The 18246-nt window shown below is 38.9% G+C and overlaps 5 protein-coding genes across 8 annotated transcripts; 3 read left to right on the top strand and 2 right to left on the bottom strand.

Moving 5' to 3' along the window:
- Nucleotides 1-194: 194 nt before the first annotated feature.
- On the top strand, nt 195-3020 carry LOC108859429 (cystathionine gamma-synthase 1, chloroplastic). The gene is made up of 11 exons (XM_018633327.2): nt 195-721; nt 818-921; nt 1043-1116; nt 1222-1390; nt 1466-1525; nt 1622-1825; nt 1918-2004; nt 2093-2200; nt 2290-2385; nt 2479-2597; nt 2695-3020. The coding sequence occupies exons 1-11, from the start codon at nt 265-267 to the stop codon at nt 2816-2818; spliced, it is 1602 nt and encodes a 533-aa protein (XP_018488829.1). The 5' UTR covers nt 195-264; the 3' UTR covers nt 2819-3020.
- Nucleotides 3021-3393: 373 nt separating this feature from the next.
- Nucleotides 3394-7987, top strand: LOC108859426 (CSC1-like protein HYP1). Of its 2 annotated transcripts, none has more exons than XM_018633324.2 (11): nt 3394-3578; nt 3815-4172; nt 4248-4397; nt 4487-4550; nt 4623-4832; nt 4919-5107; nt 5196-5494; nt 5581-5857; nt 5936-6211; nt 6614-6847; nt 7092-7987. In XM_018633324.2, exons 2-11 carry the CDS (start codon nt 3892-3894, stop codon nt 7242-7244), a joined length of 2133 nt encoding a protein of 710 aa, XP_018488826.1. In that variant the 5' UTR covers nt 3394-3578; nt 3815-3891; the 3' UTR covers nt 7245-7987. The 2 variants fall into 2 exon arrangements, with proteins under 2 accessions (XP_018488826.1, XP_018488824.1); XM_018633322.2 differs by having other exon boundaries at nt 3394-3628.
- LOC108859430 (SNF1-related protein kinase catalytic subunit alpha KIN10) lies at nt 7849-10911 on the top strand. The gene is made up of 11 exons (XM_018633328.2): nt 7849-7987; nt 8276-8476; nt 8582-8766; nt 8846-9028; nt 9116-9247; nt 9337-9522; nt 9623-9712; nt 9810-9893; nt 9964-10101; nt 10219-10452; nt 10538-10911. The coding sequence occupies exons 2-11, from the start codon at nt 8287-8289 to the stop codon at nt 10649-10651; spliced, it is 1536 nt and encodes a 511-aa protein (XP_018488830.1). The 5' UTR covers nt 7849-7987; nt 8276-8286; the 3' UTR covers nt 10652-10911.
- A 91-nt stretch (nt 10912-11002) lies between these two features.
- On the bottom strand, nt 11003-14052 carry LOC108859428 (cyclin-dependent kinase C-2 C-like). Of its 2 annotated transcripts, none has more exons than XM_056985614.1 (8): nt 13556-14052; nt 13153-13437; nt 12758-13075; nt 12442-12672; nt 12240-12340; nt 12027-12129; nt 11577-11954; nt 11003-11490 (listed from the first exon to the last, which is right to left on the bottom strand). In XM_056985614.1, the coding sequence occupies exons 1-8, from the start codon at nt 13913-13915 to the stop codon at nt 11365-11367; spliced, it is 1902 nt and encodes a 633-aa protein (XP_056841594.1). In that variant the 5' UTR covers nt 13916-14052; the 3' UTR covers nt 11003-11364. The 2 variants fall into 2 exon arrangements, with proteins under 2 accessions (XP_056841594.1, XP_018488828.1); XM_018633326.2 differs by having other exon boundaries at nt 11577-11951.
- A 118-nt stretch (nt 14053-14170) lies between these two features.
- LOC108859431 (probable WRKY transcription factor 58) lies at nt 14171-16965 on the bottom strand. Of its 2 annotated transcripts, none has more exons than XM_018633329.2 (4): nt 16458-16965; nt 15586-16154; nt 15114-15263; nt 14171-14830 (listed from the first exon to the last, which is right to left on the bottom strand). In XM_018633329.2, the coding sequence occupies exons 1-4, from the start codon at nt 16842-16844 to the stop codon at nt 14542-14544; spliced, it is 1395 nt and encodes a 464-aa protein (XP_018488831.1). In that variant the 5' UTR covers nt 16845-16965; the 3' UTR covers nt 14171-14541. The 2 variants fall into 2 exon arrangements, with proteins under 2 accessions (XP_018488831.1, XP_018488832.1); XM_018633330.2 differs by having other exon boundaries at nt 15586-16151.
- Nucleotides 16966-18246: the final 1281 nt, after the last annotated feature.

The following is an 18246-nucleotide window of genomic DNA, read 5'->3' as shown; positions in this document are numbered from 1 at the left end:
AAAAGAGTTCTATTTTCGTAACGTTGAAAATTAGAAAAAAATGGTAAAAATATATTAGAAAAAGAAAAGACAAAAACCGTGGGTTAGTTTGGAAGATGGTTAAGTTAATCTAAACTCAAGGAGGGAGGAGTGGTTAAGTCAGGGGAAACGCAAAACGACAAGCAGTTTCGCTTCTTAAAAACCCGCCCATTCAGCAACCCCTCAACGCACCTAATCACAATCAAACCTTAGAGAGAGAAAGAGCAGAGAGATCAGAGAGAGAAAATGGCCGTCCTGTCGTTCCAGAGCCCTACAAACTTCTCCGCAACCTCCATTCCCCGTTCATCTCGCGGCCGTTTCAATTCCACCGCCGGTATATCCTCGTCATTCACCGGAGACGGTCGTATATCCTCGATGATCCTGAGGTTTCCTCCCAATTTCGTCCGTCAGCTGAGCATCAAAGCCCGCAGAAACTGCAGCAACATCGGCGTCGCACAGATCGTCGCCGCCAAGTGGTCCAACAACCCCTCCTCCGGTTTACCGTCGGCGGCGGCGGCAGCAGCAGCATCGTCTGCTTCCGCCACCGCCGCCTCGGCCCCTGCGGCTGCCGCTCCTTCCGTCGTGGCGCTGAATGGCGCGGACGAGGAGGTTGTGGTGGCCGAGGGAGCCAGGGAGATAGGGTTGAAGAAGGATTCGAAACCCTCGTTTTTGAGCTCCGATGGGAGCCTCACTGTTCATGCCGGTACGTCGTCGTATCTGTAGATCCATGTCACTCCTTTACGTTTCATTTCAATTGAGATAATTTGAGATTTGTTGGGGGTTTATGATGATACCGTAGGTGAGAGATTAGGTCGTGGAATAGTCACGGATGCTATCACCACTCCTGTAGTCAACACATCTGCCTACTTCTTCAACAAAACTGCTGACCTTATTGACTTCAAGGTCTGCCTTTTGATCCCCTCTCTTCCTTGCTTTTGGTGTCTCCTTGAATATAATAAGTTAATGTTGAAAGAATCTGTCTTGACAAGATCATTGACTTCTTTATTGCTTCCAATTATTGTAGGAGAAACGGAGTGTCAGTTTTGAGTATGGTCGTTATGGAAACCCTACGACTATCGTTCTTGAGGAGAAGATAAGGTTATTATACATTCTGTCTTAATGTCTCTTCAGAAATATACAGTTGCCTTTTCTTTACTCAGGATTATGTTCTTGATTTTTTTTTTTGATTAATGTATCGTGTAGTGCACTTGAAGGTTCTGAATCAACCTTGGTTATGGCTTCTGGGATGTGTGCAAGCACTGTTATGCTTTTGGCTTTGGTTCCTGCTGGTGGCCACATTGTCACTACCACAGATTGTTACAGGAAGACTAGAATCTTCATGGAGAATTTTCTTCCCAAGATGGGGATCACTGTAAGAAACCCCCAAATTTTTAATTACAGTGTCAATTCTAGTTTCTTGATTCCTGAAAGATGTATAATTTTCCAGGTCACTGTGATTGATCCTGCTGATGTCGCGGGGCTTGAAGCTGCTGTTAATAAGTACCAAGTCAGTTCCGTAACACTTGCTGTGCATTCGTAGTCTTTCTTAGAGTTGAAAAAAAAAGAATGTATACCTGACAGCTTTATTCAACTGGTCTAACAGGTTTCTCTGTTCTTCACCGAGTCACCGACAAACCCATTCCTGAGATGTGTAGACATTGAGCTAGTTTCAGAAATATGCCACAAAAGGGGAACTCTTGTTTGCATCGATGGCACCTTTGCAACACCTCTGAATCAGAAAGCCCTTGCTTTTGGTGCTGATCTTGTTGTGCACTCTCTTACTAAGTACATTGGAGGACACAACGATGTGAGTACTAACTGTTGAAAAACATAAATAAATCAAGAGCTCTCTTTGGCTATACACTTTATTAACGAAGACTGGTGCTCTCCTTGACTTAGGTTCTTGGTGGATGCATCTGTGGCCCACTGAAGGTGGTTTCAGAAATTCGCAATCTGCATCATGTGTTGGGTGGCACACTTAATCCGGTGAAACACCTGATCCTCTCTCATGAATTTCTTTATGCTATGCCCTATTTTTCATTCATGAATCTCATAAGATCCGTGTGTTAAACAGAACGCTGCGTACCTAATGATCCGAGGCATGAAGACAATGCATCTTCGTGTAAAGCAACAGAATTCTACTGCCTCAAGGATGGCCGAAATTTTAGAGGCACATCCTAAGGTATGAAATATTTGTTTCCGTGTCCTTTACTTATTTTGTATAAATTTTTCTCGACATCCCCTAAATAAAATGCGTTTTGATTTGTGCAGGTGAGTCATGTGTACTACCCAGGCCTTGCAAGTCATCCCGAGCATCACATTGCCAAGCGACAAATGACTGGTTTTGGAGGTGTGGTCAGTTTCGAGGTAACATCGATCAACCACTATCTTTCTTACTAAAATTAATAAAAAGATCCTCTAAATGGAACGGTGAGCTATTATCTCTTTTGTATGGGGTAGATTGATGGAGACATTGAAAGAACGATAAAGTTTGTGGATTCACTCAAGATTCCTTACATCGCACCATCTTTTGGTGGCTGCGAAAGCATCGTGGACCAACCGGCCATCATGTCTTACTGGTATTTATATGCTTGACGTCTTTTGACAAAATCGATCATCTTTTTTTTTTTTTAGTTTGTGGTTTTTACTAATGTAACTTGGGTGATGATCATATAGGGATCTGACACAGGAGGAGAGGCTGAAGTATGGAATAAAAGACAATTTAGTACGTTTCAGCTTTGGAGTTGAAGACTTTGAAGATGTCAAAGCTGACATTCTTCAAGCTCTCGAAGCCATCTGAAATTCCAATTATATTTCACTCCCCCAAAACACAATGTCGTTTCTGTCATCTTTTGAATTATTGTCTGTTTCCTTTGTCTCTTTTCTTTTTATCGCTCTCTATTTGAACGGTTGGTCATTGTAATAATGTTGTCTTTGAACTATTGTTCGGCGACATTTACCGTTTCGTAATAACGATGAACTATTTATGTTTGTTGGTTAAACATATACCATTTGATATGTTTGGTGGGGAAAAAAAGAGAGCCTCCGCGATGTTACTATGTTAAATAAAATCGTAAGTAAGCGAGCAAAGTGGTAAAAACCCAACATTCGTAATCACACAAACTTGGATCCGAGTATTGGTCATCACACCACAGAATCGTGTGCTTCTTCCATTGCAATGTTTGCTTTGGTTGAACATAAGAGGCATTCTCACATGCTTCTTTTTTTTCCCGTCTCCAACATATTCAATCTAGCAACATATTTAATCTTTACTTGCTGTGCCACTCTTTGCCATTTTATCTAAGGCCCGATAATAAAGAGATACCTAACGTAACGTAAAGTAGGATACTTAATTTTAATTTGTAGTTGACATTAGCTCAAAAACTCATGTGGTGTCCAGAGAGAGAGAGAGAGAGAGAGAGAGTAATCAAAGCAAAGGAGTTCCGGACCCCCATCAAGTAACATTAATCGATTCCTTTTTGAATACCGACGCAACGCAAAATCATCCAATTTGGAGCTTGAAAGTAACAATGGAGAGAGAGCTCCATCATTTGGTATTGGTCAGAGAGGTTCAAAGACCATCACCGCCTTCACTGATTTCATGCTAAAGGTTCCATCTTGGCGTTGTTTTTCTTTTTTCTTTTTGGAATCGAAAAGCTTCAGCCTTTTGGAAGAATCGTCTCTTGCTTTGTATCTGATCCAGATTAGAAAACGTTTTGACCTCAAATCTCTCCATGCTCATGCTCTTCTTCATAGTTATAAAATTCGTTTTCTTTTTTTTTGTATTTGTTGTCAGGCTTCTCTGGGGTCTAGTGCTAGGTTGAACCCAGACGATCCTTGTTTGTTGATTTAGGAAGGCACAACTTCGGAGTTATGATTCTATCAGCACTTTTAACTTCAGTGGGGATCAATCTTGGCCTCTGCTTCCTGTTTTTCACTTTGTACTCAATACTGAGAAAGCAGCCTGGTAATGTCACCGTCTACGGTCCACGGCTTATTCAAGCTGGCAAATCTCAGCAGACTAATGCCTTTAACCTCGAGAGGCTTTTGCCTACTGCTGGTTGGGTCAAAAGAGCTTTGGACCCCACCAATGAACAAATCCTCTCCAATCTTGGCTTAGATGCTTTGGTCTTCACTCGTGTCTTTGTTTTCAGGTGAGTTTTTTTTTTTTTTTTGGATGAATGAATGAATGAATGATGTGAGACTTTCAATGCTTTTTTGATGGGCAGTATACGAGTGTTTAGCTTTGCTTCTGTGGTTGGGATCTTCATCCTTCTTCCAGTTAACTATATGGGTACCGAGTTTGAAGAGTTTTTCGACCTTCCAAATAAGTCTCTTGATTCCTTCAGCATCTCTAACGTCAACGATGGATCAAACAAGTAAGAAATCAAAGCTATATGCCTGAACAGAGTCCTAACTTTTTTATTATCCTTGACTTATGCTGCTTGTATGCGTTTTTGCTTTTCAGGTTGTGGATTCACTTTTGCGCAATTTACATCTTCTCAGCGGTTGTTTGCTATCTGCTCTACTGTGTAAGAAGTTGCTTGTTTTCTCTGTTCCATAGTATACTCCTGAATGTAAACATATAAAACAAATGTTTACAGGAACACAAGTACATTACATCAAAGCGGATTGCTCATCTTTATTCATCCAAGCCTCAGCCACAAGAGTTTACGGTTCTGGTCAGTGGCGTCCCTCTTGTGTCTGGAAACAGTATCAGTGAAACAGTGGAAAGCTTTTTCAGGGAGTACCATTCTTCCACATATCTTTCTCACGTTGTTGTTCATCGGACTGACAAGTTAAAGGTTCTCATGGTAAAGCTTCTATCAACCAATGGTTCTATATTTGCCTTAAATATTGATAGTTCTTGATTTCATACATTCGTCTAAGCATTTTATAGAATGATGCTGAGAAGCTATACAAGAAACTCACTCGAGTGAAATCAGGAAACATATCTCGTCAGAGGTCTAAGCGGGATGGGTTCTTAGGGATGTTTGGGAAGAGAGTTGATGTGGTTGATCATTACGAAAAGAAGCTCGAGAAGTTAGAAGACGACATGAGGTTGAAACAATCTTTATTATCCGGAGAGGTGAGAGTTTGTCTTCGTGTGATTTATTTGCATTCTTCAAAAATATTAATCATTCTTTCTTCCTTTTATTTTTGGCAAACCCTTTTAGGAAATTCCAGCCGCTTTCGTTTCCTTCAGGACAAGACACGGTGCCGCAATAGCATCAAACATTCAGCAAGGAATGGATCCAACACAGTGGCTAACTGAGACAGCCCCGGAGCCTCAAGATGTTCATTGGCCATTTTTCACCGCATCGTTTGTGAGAAGATGGATCTCCAACGTGGTTGTATTCGTGGCCTTCGTTGCTCTGATCATCCTATACATTGTCCCTGTTGTATTGGTTCAAGGTCTTGCTAATCTTCACCAGTTAGAAACATGGTTCCCTTTCCTAAAAAGCATACTAAATATGTGAGTAACAACACCCTGTTCTTTGTTTCAGTTAAACGAGCTACAAAAATGTCTGTAATCTTTCTTTTGTTTTATTTGTTTTGCAGGAAAATTGTGAGTCAAGTGATTACGGGATACCTTCCGAGTCTAATTTTCCAGCTTTTCCTAATGATAGTACCACCTGTTATGCTTCTACTTTCCTCAATGCAAGGATTCATTTCTCATAGCCAGATTGAGAAATCTGCATGTATCAAGCTTCTGGTCTTTACCGTGTGGAACAGTTTCTTTGCAAATGTACTGTCCGGATCTGCTCTTTATCGTGTCAATGTGTTCCTTGAACCTAAGAATATTCCCCGTGTGCTTGCTGCAGCTGTCCCAGCACAGGTAATCAAGTTTTATCGGTTTCCACAATCTCCTTTTTTTTTGAGACAATGAATCATATGTTTACTCTCAATGGTGCAGGCATCCTTCTTTATATCTTATGTCGTGACCACTGGGTGGACTGGTTTATCATCAGAGATCTTCCGTTTGGTTCCTCTTCTCTGGAGTTTTATGACGAAACTCTTCGGTAAGGAAGATGACAAAGAATTTGAGGTCCCTCCCACTCCCTTTTGCCAAGAAATCCCGAGGATTCTCTTTTTTGGACTTCTTGGTACAACTTACTTCTTCCTCTCGCCATTGATACTGCCTTTCTTGTTGGTCTACTTTTGTCTTGGATATGTCATCTACCGCAACCAGGTAACCGAATCAATCTTTAGTTTCTTTTATGTGGAGATATGGTATCCAATAATTGAAAACCTAGAATGATTCCATTTGCATTCTTTTGGACAATGCTTGAGCATATTCTCCTTTAGTGCTCCTCAAAACTCTCTCTTTAAAGCCATATAGGAATCTACTCTACAACCTATGAATCCGTCTACACATCTTTTCTGTTATGGATTCTCACTTTATGTGTAAACAACCCCTTTCTAAATTCTCGAATAGCATTATATAAAACCGAAAGTAATGTTTCGAGCTCAAGACATGACACTAACGTTACATCAAGAATACATTTTGTTGTCACTTTTTGAATCCATTGTTTTCATCGCATCTTGGTGGGTAGTTGAATGAAACTTCACTTTTTTTGTGTGTGTGTTGCAGCTCCTAAACGTATATGAGGCCAAGTATGAGACTGGTGGAAAGTTTTGGCCAATAGTACACAGCTCCACTATCTTCTCTTTGGTGCTAATGCACATTATTGCAGTCGGATTATTCGGTCTTAAAAAGCTTCCATTGGCATCTTCTTTAACGATTCCCCTCCCGGTTCTCACCCTCCTTTTCAGCATCTACTGCCAGAGACGATTCTTGCCCATTTTCAAATCTTATCCTACCGAGGTAAATGCTTTTGAGAGATCATTGCTTCTTTTCTTTTACATAACTGTTTGGGAACATACGTTGAATCAAATTCATGGATCTCAAAGGATACAAACAGAACAGAACAATAGTGCGTAGTCCTTAGGATTTAGCCTTGAACAAGAACCTTTTTGCAGTCTCATATATAAAGAAGGCCTATGGTTTCTGTTGCCACTACAGCTGCTTCTCCTAAACATTCATTATATTGTCTTTTACCTGTTTGTAGTGTCTGGTAAACAAAGACAAAGCAGACGAGAGAGAAGAGAACATGTCTGAATTCTATTCTGAACTCGTGGTTGCATACCGTGATCCTGCGCTATCGGCATCACGGGACATGTCACCTGAAGATCCTCCGCTTCTACGTTCATATCAATCCTGAGAAGCAAAACAAAAACATTCTTAGACTAGTCTTTATTTTTTTGCTTGAGCTTTTGAAGTTTGCTTATGTTGTTAAAACAGTGTTGGTTACTATGGCCGGTTTGAGCTCTAAACGGGGTCGCTTGTGGCATGGCTCTTAACCGATAAACAAACCAGTTTATTTTGTTTAGTGTTTACAGTTGTAAAGAAAGAAAGAGATTTTAGTGACACTAATCACTAGTCACTCCAAATATGTTAAGACGGTAACGGATACCATTTGGAAATTGCTAAACACGTAAACATCTCTTGCCTTCTTAAAATAAAGTAAATTATTGGATAATTAATTTAGAAACTAACGATTAATCATCACTACAAGTGTCAGTTAAACTCTTTTTTGGGGGGACAAAACACCTGGTGTGCGTTTAAACCGAGAATAATCTGCAAAAAGAAAAGATGACTCCTTGCCACGTCCGTAGGGGTATTCATTGTAATTAAGCTTGACCTGGAGGGTAATTTAGTTTACGATTAATCCGTTTATGGAAACCGAAAAAAGAAAATTAAATATATTGTTGTCTATAGAGGCTAACAAGGAAAGAGAAGAGCGAGAGAGAAAGAGGAGAGGGAATCTCTCAAATTCTGGGTTTAAGCTCATGTGTTGATCTTCATTCAGTTTCGAATCTCAATTTGTCCTCCTTTATCTAAGCTCAGGAATTAGGGCTTTTTTTTTGTTTCATTGCTGCATTTTGGGCTTCTCTTATAGTTTTGGTAAGTTGGATCTCCTTTCAAATCTTCTATTTTCGGAAACTAATTCTCTCTCTCTCTCTCTCTTTTTGATGATGTTAACATGCAAATCGGGCGTGTTCGATCGCTCTCGGTTAGGAGAGATCCGGCGATTAGATTGTTAGGGTTCTTATTCCGAATTTGGGGGGTGGGGGGGATAGTTGAAGTTGCTATTTTTAAGCTCCGTTAATTGAATAGATAAAGTGTCTTTGTGTGTGTAGGGAGATTTGATTTTAGCTCTCTGTGTCTGTTGTTTTTTGCATGTTTGTGTAGAAGAAGAAAAAATGGAAGGATCAGGTGGTGGGAGAGGTGGTGGTGTGGAATCGATTCTACCAAATTACAAGCTCGGGAGGACTCTCGGTATCGGTTCCTTTGGTAGGGTTAAGATTGCTGAGCACTCTTTGACCGGACACAAGGTTGCTATCAAGATCCTCAATCGTCGCAAAATCAAGAACATGGAGATGGAGGAAAAAGGTTAAACACTTTTTTTTTTTTAATTTGTTTCTGATATGATGCTCTGTGCGGAGTTCTTTTCATCCTCTTTTAGTTAAAAACTCATTCGTTTAGTGTTTTCCTTAGTGAGGAGAGAGATCAAAATCTTGAGACTCTTTATGCATCCTCACATCATCCGTCTCTATGAGGTCATTGAGACTCCCACTGATATCTATCTCGTCCTCGAGTATGTCAACTCTGGTGAGCTTTTTGACTATATTGTGGAGAAGGGCCGGTTGCAGGAGGACGAGGCCAGGAACTTTTTTCAGCAGGTTTTCTTTTCATTTTTTATCAACATCCAAGCAATCCTTCAATTATCAGAGTTCATATCATGACTTTACTTTGATGTAGATAATATCGGGAGTGGAGTACTGCCATCGGAATATGGTTGTTCACAGAGACCTTAAGCCTGAAAACTTGCTTCTGGGCTCCAAATCCAATGTAAAGATTGCTGATTTTGGCCTGAGCAACATTATGCGAGATGGTCACTTTCTCAAGACTAGCTGTGGTAGTCCAAATTACGCTGCTCCAGAGGTAAGCTCTCTTCAACCTTCATGTATATGTATATATAGGGATTGTTTCTAAATATCAGATGTAATCGAGATCTGGCAATTGTTTCAGGTCATTTCTGGAAAATTATATGCTGGCCCTGAAGTGGACGTCTGGAGCTGTGGTGTGATACTTTATGCTCTCCTTTGTGGGACTCTTCCTTTCGATGATGAGAACATTCCAAACCTTTTTAAGAAGATAAAGGTACTGTCAAAACACGTTTTGTTACTTGATCTCTTTGTTCCCTTTTTTTTTGCCTAATCTCCTCGAGTGTTATGTTTTGTTCTCTTCAGGGAGGGATATATACTCTGCCTAGCCATTTATCTGCTGGTGCTAGAGATCTGATCCCGCGGATGCTCGTGGTCGACCCCATGAAACGAGTAACCATCCCTGAGATCAGGCAACACCATTGGTTCCAAGCTCATCTTCCTAGGTATTTAGCTGTCCCTCCTCCAGACACGGCCCAGCAAGCGAAAAAGGTAAAACCTAACGTGTATTTTCATTGGAGATTGTCTCTATCCCTCTTTTTTCAAGAACGCTTAACAGCGCTTGGCTTCTTTTGTTTGTCTTTTTTTGTAGATTGATGAGGAAATTCTCCAAGAAGTTGTCAGTATGGGATTTGACAGAAACCTCCTCATTGAATCTCTCCGCAACCGGACCCAGAATGATGTATGTGTTTCTCTCAGCCTCTTGTCCATTTGCTTCTTTATAAAAATTCAAAGGTAAACTTTTACATCGTAGTATCTAAAATATTGAAATCTTGCAGGGGACTGTGACATACTATCTGATACTGGACAACCGGTTCCGTGTCTCTGCTGGTTATCTCGGGGCCGAGTTTCAAGAGACAATGGTGGGTCTCTTCTTTTTGACTGTAGCAAAAGATCTTTGAAGTAATACATTGAATATTTTGATTTAATCAGGAAGGTACTCCGAGAATGCATCCAGCAGAAAGCGTAGCTTCACCGGTTGCTAACCGGCTTCCAGGAATGATGGAGTTCCAAGGAGTTGGCTTGAGATCTCAATACCCTGTTGAGAGAAAATGGGCCCTTGGACTTCAGGTCTTAATCCCCTTTTTCTCTCTCTTTATTTTGTATTCTATAAATATGAATTTCAAGCTTTCGTTATCTATCTGTTTAGTTTTTGATTGATAATACAACCATCTGGATGCAAAACAGTCTCGTGCTCATCCCCGGGAGATAATGACAGAGGTCCTGAAAGCCCTGCAAGATCTGAGTGTGTGCTGGAAGAAGATAGGGCCGTACAACATGAAGTGCAGATGGGTTCCTAACAATGGAGATGGAATGCTAAGTAACTCGATGCAGGACAACAACTACTTTGGAGATGATTCCAGCATAATAGAGAACGACTCAGCTGTGAGGTCGCCTAATGTTGTCAAGTTTGAACTTCAGGTTAATCCTCTTTTCTCCACTTCATGATATATTATAACTGAAATTGAGAGTTGTTTATTGTTACTGATGTTTGTTGTTGAAACAGTTGTATAAAACTCGAGACGACAAGTATCTGTTGGATCTGCAGAGGGTACAAGGTCCTCAGTTCTTGTTCTTGGATCTCTGTGCTGCCTTCCTTGCTCAGCTCCGAGTCCTTTGATTAAATCAAACCGGAACTCTTCAACAATAATTTCCACTTCCTTCCTTCTTTTTTCTTCTTTGGTCTAAGAAAATATTCAGAAAGTAATGAAAACCGAACTTCTTTTACTATTTCTCTCTTTAGTATTCTATTTTTGGTGCTCTAGTAAAACACTTCTTTGAACTTACATGTAAGAGCGATGAACTCTCTAGTAAAAAAAAAGATGGAGCAACTCTGTACATAACTTGTAGTGCATTTGTGCCACAAGGATTGTTTTTCTCTTTTGCAACTCCATATTTATTAAAATCGATAAGCTCACGGAAAGACATCGTTAAAGAAATATATTAAGATCAGTCCTTAGTTTTTGTTTGTAGGGGATTGGAATTACATTTGGTTTTGTTTACTTCATATGTCATTTCATGTACAAACTTGTTTTCGACATTGGACTTCCAATTTTTATTGGTGGGATAGGAAAAGCTGTAAAAAATTCGAACGTGCCCATTTAGAGCTGCTAATTATCTTCTCAGGCACACAACAACGCATTGAAATGGTGTGACAACATCTCAGGAACCTAAACTTGTAAGAAGAGAAACAAAATCATCATTTCGGAAAACTGGAGATAAAAGCTTTTCAGACCCCGACATGGTTTGTTTGTGAAAGATTTTTAATATTTTTTATGGACTACAAATGATGCCAAGTGAAAACAAGGCTAAAACTCAGTCCGTTCTCCGTCTTTAACCTCTTTCTATCCGTGGCGGTCTTCGAACAGCGACTCTTGCATCAGTTTCTGTTCTCCTTAATATCTCGTTCATCCCATTCGTTTGAAATATCTTTGGATTCGCCCCACCATTCCTCAAATCCTGAATAAAAAAAACTCATCATATATACCATTACACCAAATCATGAACAAGCATAATCTCAAAAGAATCTCAATTTAGGTCCGTACCCAACTCATATTATCTTCTTCTTTCTTCTTGTGATGCACGTTAGGGTACAATAAAACATCACCAGAGGAGTCTATAGAAACGTGTGGCCTAAGAAATGGCCTGTCTTCGTTTATTGTTAACCCGAATGTATTCTTAGCAAAAGCCATGCTCATACCACTCACGTGGCTCGCAGATCCTGCAGGCTGATTGTAAGTCAGCGTCGAAGCTGCGTCGTTTTCTTTCCTCTTCTTCCCTCCAGCCCATGCAAACCCGCTTGCCGGTGCCGTAGCTTGAGATAGAGCAGTGTAGGGAAACTCGCTTCGAGTCGTCGCTTGAGATGTCTCTGATGGCGTCGTCTGGAGAACGATTTCTGTCTCGGCTTCCTTCTTCGTTTCCTGCTAAAACAAAGAACCAAATTACGAATAAAGAACCGAGATTGGTTGGTCACTTCACTTGTTAAAAATCCATACCTGTTGGGTTGGTAACTTGCTCAGAGGATCTTTGATTGTTCTACGTGATTTTCCCGTTTGCTTGGGTACCAAGTTATCTCTTTTCTTTATAGTTGCTCTTCTCCTGCAAATCAAATATGTTAAATCTTTCAACACACGTAATTACATAGTGACACATACACACACACACATATATATATATATATATATATAAAGAATTTGTGAAAATCGAACCTTCGTTGAAGTTCTTCACGGTACTTAGCATCCATTTCTTTGTTAGGAGGGTACTTAGGTAACGTCGATGGATCACAAGCGTAAGGCCTTGTATTAAAGTACTGAAATAACACATACGACCAAGTCGTGTCAGTTTCAAATCTATACATGTGTAATAACGTTCGACTTTGATTAACGTTTTAGGGTTTTTTTTTGTTCTCACCTCTGACATGAGAGCAGAGGAGGCAGTTCCTCGTTTATCTGGATCAATGGAAAATAGATTCTCCAGAAGATTAACTGCTGTTTTTGGAAACTCCTCAAATGTTTCTCTCAGACAACCTTCATATTGATGTTGTTGTCCAAACATCTTAGTTTGAGGATGGAGCTTGTTCTTTCTCCAAAGTTCTTCATCTGGTGATCCACATAGTTTATAAATCTTGTGAAGTTGTTCAATCTACAAACAAAAAAAATAAACTCATAAAAATGGATATTGAGTGAGTAGTTTATTTCTATCTCTCGCTTTGTAGTCCCTTTATCACCTCTGTTCTTCCTTTAAGAGGTGGTCTTCCGGTAAGAATCTCGGCGAAGACACATCCCACGCTCCAAAGATCGACCGACACGCTATAACTCGTTGAACCCATTAGAAGTTCGGGTGCACGGTACCATAGCGTCACAACCCGACTTGTTAACTGATTCTTGTTTCTTGGTGTTACAATGTTGGCTAGTCCAAAATCAGCTAGCTTCAAAACTCCTTTGTTATTCACCAGAATGTTTGCGGCTTTAATGTCTCTGTGCATGATCCCTCGTAGATGGCAATGTTCTACTGCCAACAGAAGCTGCTGCATATAGCATTTGATCTGAAACAAAAAAAAACAAGACAGAGTTAGTTAGTTGCACTAGACATTATGTTTTTTTTGTGTCTTTAATTCTTTACCTGTGCCTCGGTGAAGTTGATGTCAGGAGATGAACATAAGCCTTCGAGATCGTGTTCCATGTAATCAAACACAAAGTACATGCTGTTTGAGTTCCGTGAGGCGATGATCCCTTCGAGTTTCATGATGTTTGGATGATCTAATCTTCTCAAAATCATGATCTCTCTCGCTATGAATCTTATGTTTTCTGTTTCGAAGTTTTGAACCCTTATTTTCTTTAAAGCCATAACTCGTCCCGTCGATATCTCACAAGCCCGGAACACGTTGCTATACGTTCCTTGTCCAATCTAAAATGACATTTTGAAAGAAAAAAGAAGGTAAAAATGAGTTGTTGACATCCTAATGAATAGGTCTATATATTTCTTGTCTCGCAAGGAACGTTTAGGGGTTTTATTGTTATTTTACCTTCTCTCTTTTCTCGAAATCCTCTGCACGTAATGGGACCAACCCATGAACAGCCTCCGGTGCGGCTGAGGTAAGCCATGATGGCCAACCAGCCGCCCCCTGCTCAGCCTCTACATTACCATGAGACAAACCCGATCTCTGGCTAACTCCGGTCGTCCTCGATCTTGGAGCGTCATCGTCATTGTTGCGATGTTTTTTAGGAGATGAGGTGACGACACGGCGGTGAGATGGCGGGGTGGGAAGAACGTGGGGTTTGTGGTTGTTTTGGGGGTGACCTTGGTGGGCGGCGGTGTCTGAACGACGTCGGAGAGGGCGTGGAGGAGCTGCAGGAGAAGAATGCTTGGAGTTGAAGCAACCCATGATGAAACTGATTGTCAGAGGAGAGTTTCCGGGCGGCGTGAGTATCGACCCGGGGCGGGTAAACGGGTCCAACACAGGGAGGACAATCCCTGCATTAGACCATAAAGAAAAGAAAATAAAGGGAGGAGAGGGGCAAAAGAACAGAAAAACTAAAGGAAACAAATATTTGGATGTAAGATAGATAGAAACCGAATCGAGAGATTGAGATAATTACGGAGAATTCTATAATTTTCCTTAAATATTTGGAAGACAATGAGACGAGAAAAACAAAATACTTTTTACATTTATCTTTGTAATTTGACATATTATATATATATATATATAAACTATATATCTACATACACTTAGAACAAAATGAGGAAGAAAATATAACCAAATTTTGAAAGCATAGAAGAAAAGAAACAAATCAAAGGAAATTAATGATTAAATACAACAAAGAAAAACACTACACAATTTAAAGAGGAAAAAAGAAAACAAAAACTTATCAGAGATTTTGATTTTCTTTTCTTTGGTCAAGCCATGCACTCACAAGTCACATCATACATGTTACAAGTCAATAAGTAGTTTCCCGGTTCAGTTTCAGTTACCGAGCTGCAAAATCAATCTCTAAATCCTCGGTTTAGAAGTCAATTAATAGTCATTTTCTCTTCTTTCAATCTCAAAAGAACCGGAGATTGGCCTGTATTATCGAAACTCATATGTTGTTGCATATTGTTCCCCGACAACAATCTCTTACGATGGTGATCGGACGTTCCTGCTGTGGCTGAGGTTGCTGCGGCGGTGCCATTTCTAGCGGCAGGGACGTCATGGTTATGTTTACCTTCATAAGTTGTAATGACAGCCTTCACATCTGTTGAAGCTCTCTCTACATGTTTACGTACCGTACAATTCGCCGTTGTACATTTATAATAGCTCCTAATATTACCAAAATAAAAGGATATGTCAACAAAAAATTGAAATAATGTAATACAAAAATTGAAATATCTTTATATGGACTCGGATTTATGAAACTATAGATTCCTAAGGATTTTAAAATCAACTTGGCGTAATGTGCCGGTTTAGTGGGCGGGCGAAGCTCGATTGTAATACATTGAATTAGGAGCTTTTGTTCTGATCAAACTTGTAACCCGAACTGATTATCCGGTTTTCGGGATAATTTTAATATAAGTATTTAAAAAAAAAAAAAACTTAATATCACCTCGGATGAGGATTTCCTTTGACAACCTTTTGTCCGTACTTGCGCCACCTATAGCCATCGTCGAGGAGGTCGATTTCACTTCTTGTCTGAATGATGATCTTTGGCTCGGTCACGGATCGGTGAGTTGTCGACATACCTCCGTCAATTTTTCTGCGTACAATCCCAATATTTACTTAATTAATCCATTGGATATATCACAAACTGCATCAGACTCAAACTAATAATTTGATTATTTAACTCACTACAAATTAATTAACGACATGTTTTGCTTAATATGCATATATTATTTTCAATCATAAATCGAGATTATTATCATAAACTGAAAATAAGACTGCATGTGAATATACAAATTTGCAGTTGCTATATAAATATTTCATCTTTTTTTATTGTAACTAAATATTAATCATCTTCTTTCTATATATGTGCAACATGTCATGGATATCATCTTATTTGTATGTTCTTTCTAGTATACCTTATCTTTGAAGCTGGAAGATCTTCATTGTCATCATCATTGTCATTGTCATGATCGTTAGCATAACCACTATCCTCACTAGACTCCATCTGTCCTACACCACCAATGTAATGAATATCACCAATTTCTCCGGAACCTCTAACTCCACCACCACCGCCACGGCGGTTCTGAGGCTTCTCGTGGTCATGTTGACCTTTGTAAATGATCTGAGTGATCTGTCCATCTGATGACCGTTCAACTTTTTTCTTAACCGGACAATTAACATGTGTGCATCTATAATAACTCCTCGGATATTCACACCCTTTTATCGGCTTTTGGCCATACTTCCTCCAGTTATACCCGTCATCCGCCGGTTTATCAACGTTCACCACGTTATAAGACCGGTTAGTATTGTTGTTATTCGCCGGATTGTTATAATGACTTATAGCTCTATGATCTGCTTGCGAACCTTCACAAGATTGACGGCCATGCATGACCGTGGATGTAGATGACGGCATTTGGTTAGGAAATGAGTCTGGTCGTTTCGGTTGAGACTCCGGTTGGACAAAGCCGGTCTGAGTTGGTGACTGCTGCATTAGCCATTAGGTATCATACTATGGATTTAGTTGATATTATTACTGTGAAAAAGATAATTTATATCAAAAATGTTTATTTGATAGTATTGATACTACTACTACTAACAATACCCAAAGTCCAAATTGTTGAGTTTTAAAGTTTAAAAGCTGTGAATCTTGGGTATTGTTAGTAACTATATGAAACTCAACAATTAGCAAAATATAATAGGATTTAGTGTATAATTTATTTGTTAATTAAGCATAATAATAAATACTTAGTTACCTTAGCTAAAGAACAAGGTTGATTTATTAATTTACCTGAGGAGGAAAAAACATGGGAGAGGTGAGAAGACTAGAAGGGCTGAAACCAGAAGGGATTGTAAACAACGGACCTCCCCCGGCGGGGAGCATCCCCGCCGTAGAACGTCCACTTCCGGGAGACCCCGACATAGCTCCGGCGAGAAGCTGAGAAAACGACGTTGTCCTTTGATTGTCCGGCGTCAAGACGTCAGGGAAGTTATCAACGAACAAAGACGAGACAAAAGAAAGTGGACCAGGGCTTAGACTAAAACCATCTCCACCTCCGAAAAAGTACGCCGCCGTTTCGATCGCCGGAGGTCTCTGAGGAACTGTGATCGTAGGTCTTGTTGGAGCGACTAACATCGTTGTTCTCATCATCGAAGATACCTCATCCTTTACAGCCATTTCTGATGAAAATCTTGATTTTTAAATCTCTCTAGATACTGATATTACTCTGTCTGTGTGTGTGTATATATAGAGATTAGGGAAATACAAAAAGACAAGAGTCTTCTGTCCAATAGTCGATTTCGTGCAGCCTTGACATTGGTGCTCAAAAGTCTGCGGGATAAAGATAGAATTTCTTTAATTTATAATAGTTATATTACTAGTACTAATTTATTATAGTCCAATCTCTCTATTCCGAATTTCATCATATTTAAGTTTTTTTAATTAGTACTATGGAAAAATAATCCAACTTGCATCTTTTCTTTTGTTTGAAAGCTTGATTGAATTACCATGTTGATGGTGGTTAACTTGTAGAAGTCATCTTATATGCTCTTTGTCAACGTGATGCTATCTGTACTTTTGCATAACATATGGTACTTTTTTTATGGATTAACAAAATTAGAATGTTTACTATACTTTTTCCTGTCTGGCTAGAGTTGTTAATTATCTGAGTAAATGATAACTAATATACTTTAAAATGGCTGAAAGCTGTCTCACTTGGTACATATGTTTAGTATTTCGTTTTTAGATTTGATTATCTTATGAGTCTTGTATAATCCATATTAATATCTCAAATCTAAAACCACAATAATTATGGATCAGAATATATAGAGGCTCCTTTTGATGAGTAAGTGATAAGTTTTTTTTTTTAAAATAAAACTGGAATGATAAGTTCTTGAAGTGATTTTGTGATTTTACAAGGTTTTATCAACCGCCACTTCAATGTATATGGGTTCTCCGTTGTTTTGCAAATTTAGTGACAAAAAACGAATAATTTTCATGTTCAAATTTTTTAAATTGCTTGCTCTTTTTTTTAAAGCTCTATTTTATTTTGTATAAAACTTTTTTTTCATTTTTAAAATGTACTTCTTCTTTTCTGTTGGTAACATCTTAAAAATTACTTTTGTCAATAGCCATTCAAAAGATCTAATTTACAGATTAACGAAATATAATAAGAGTTATTCTTGGGTTCACCCCATAGGGTGAACCTCTAGGTTCACCAACCAATAGGATTTAATTATTTCAAATTTGACATCATTTAAAAAGAAAACAAAATATTGTCAAATTATATTACGTTTTAAAAATAAAAAATAAAGTAAAAATAAATAAAATAAAGTAAAAATAAATAAAATAATACTAAAAATGCAAAAAATAAATATTTTTTCAAAAAATAAATTAATACCACAAAAAACACTAATCTCTAAATGTTAAACCCTAAATCCTTTAGTAAACCTTTGGATAAATTATAAAACTTTGATTTAAAAAAAACTATTTATAACACAATCAACAAAAAACTATACCTTAAATCCTAATCCTAAATCCTAAACCCTTGGGTAAATCCAAAATTCTTGGATAAATTTTA

Source organism: Raphanus sativus, chromosome 5, assembly GCF_000801105.2.
Source record: "Raphanus sativus cultivar WK10039 chromosome 5, ASM80110v3, whole genome shotgun sequence".
Classification (NCBI taxonomy): domain Eukaryota; kingdom Viridiplantae; phylum Streptophyta; class Magnoliopsida; order Brassicales; family Brassicaceae; genus Raphanus; species Raphanus sativus.
The sequence above is the reverse complement of the archived record's forward strand: the minus strand, read 5'-3'. Positions and strand labels throughout refer to the sequence as shown.